This window comes from Buceros rhinoceros, unplaced genomic scaffold (genome assembly GCF_000710305.1).
Source record: "Buceros rhinoceros silvestris isolate BGI_N320 unplaced genomic scaffold, ASM71030v1 scaffold8876, whole genome shotgun sequence".
Taxonomy (NCBI): Eukaryota; Metazoa; Chordata; class Aves; order Bucerotiformes; family Bucerotidae; genus Buceros; species Buceros rhinoceros.
Window position 1 is genome coordinate 882 of NW_010415747.1, and position 1133 is coordinate 2014.

The window sequence follows — 1133 nt, forward strand, 5'->3', positions numbered from 1 at the left end:
CGGGGCCGGGGAGAGGGAAGGGGGGCAGCTCTGTCACTGACGGGAGGAGAGGAAATGGTGACCGAGGCAGATGTGCTGACACCAGGCGGTGGCTCGGCCCTCACATGGCAGCGCGGGTGGGCGTGCTGGGCTGGTTCAACCGCAGCGTTTTGCAGAGCCAGCCGGCGAAATCCACCTCCTCCACTTCGGAGCGTTTGATGAAGGTGTGACTCTGGAAGCGAAGGGAAACAGAGTCAGGCTCTGCCCAAAGCCAGCCCCCAGCCGCGGGCTGCACCCCGGGGAGGGGAGAAGACCCTGGTGCTATGGCTCGGGCTGCTCCCCGGCAGCAAAAGCAGATTTTGAGAAAGCATTTGCTCCTCGCAGCCCTGCGGCGGGGATTTTAGTCCATGCTGGTCTCGCAGGTGACCCACAGGCATGGGAGGGAGGATTTAAAGGAGAGCAGGGCCTGCGTGGCCCCGGCCTGCCAGCAGGCCCCCACCCTGCTCCATACAGGTGGGCAGAGCGAGAGGCCGCAGCTCCCGCAGTCCCTGTTGTCCATCGAACCCTGCTCCTGGGGGCAGGAGTAACGGAGGAGCACAGGCAGGACAGGCCAACCTTCACGCAAGGGCGTGGGGCCACAAGGACACAGGCCACCTCCTCTGCAAGGGCTCCGTGGGAGCACCCAGACGTGGCTCAGGGGCTCAGCATGATGTCAAGGGTCAACATGATTAAACTGGGCTGGTTTGGGTTGAAGGGACCTTCAAAACTCCTGCAGTCCAACCCCTGCAGGGAGCAGGGACATCTGCCCCCAGAGCAGGGGGCTCAGAGCCCCAAGGGCCAAATGACCTGGGATGGGGCCGGGGATGGGGCTTCTGCCACATCTTGGGACAACCTGGGCCAGGGTCTCACCTCACTCACAGTGAAGAATTTCTTCCCAACATCTCATCTCAATCTCCCCTCTTTCAGTTTGAAACCGTTACCCCATGTCCTATCACTACGTGCCCTTGTAAAAAGCCCCTCCCCATCCTTCCTGACCCCCCCTTGCAGCACTGACAGGCTGCACTAAGGTCTCCCCACAGCCTCCTCTGCTCCAGGTGAACCCCCCCAGCTCTCTCCCTTCTCCTCCCAGCAAAGGGTCCCACCCTCGGGTCACT

At 62.3% G+C, this 1133-nt stretch overlaps 1 protein-coding gene across 1 annotated transcript in view; it reads right to left on the bottom strand.

The window, feature by feature from the left end:
* Nucleotides 1-7: 7 nt before the first annotated feature.
* Nucleotides 8-1133, bottom strand: part of MAP2K2 (mitogen-activated protein kinase kinase 2) — a gene marked incomplete at its 5' end in the record, with an annotated part of 9223 nt that continues 8097 nt past the window's right edge. The window contains 1 exon segment of the mRNA XM_010137528.1: nucleotides 8-211. Coding sequence (XP_010135830.1) covers nucleotides 101-211 — 111 coding nt within the window.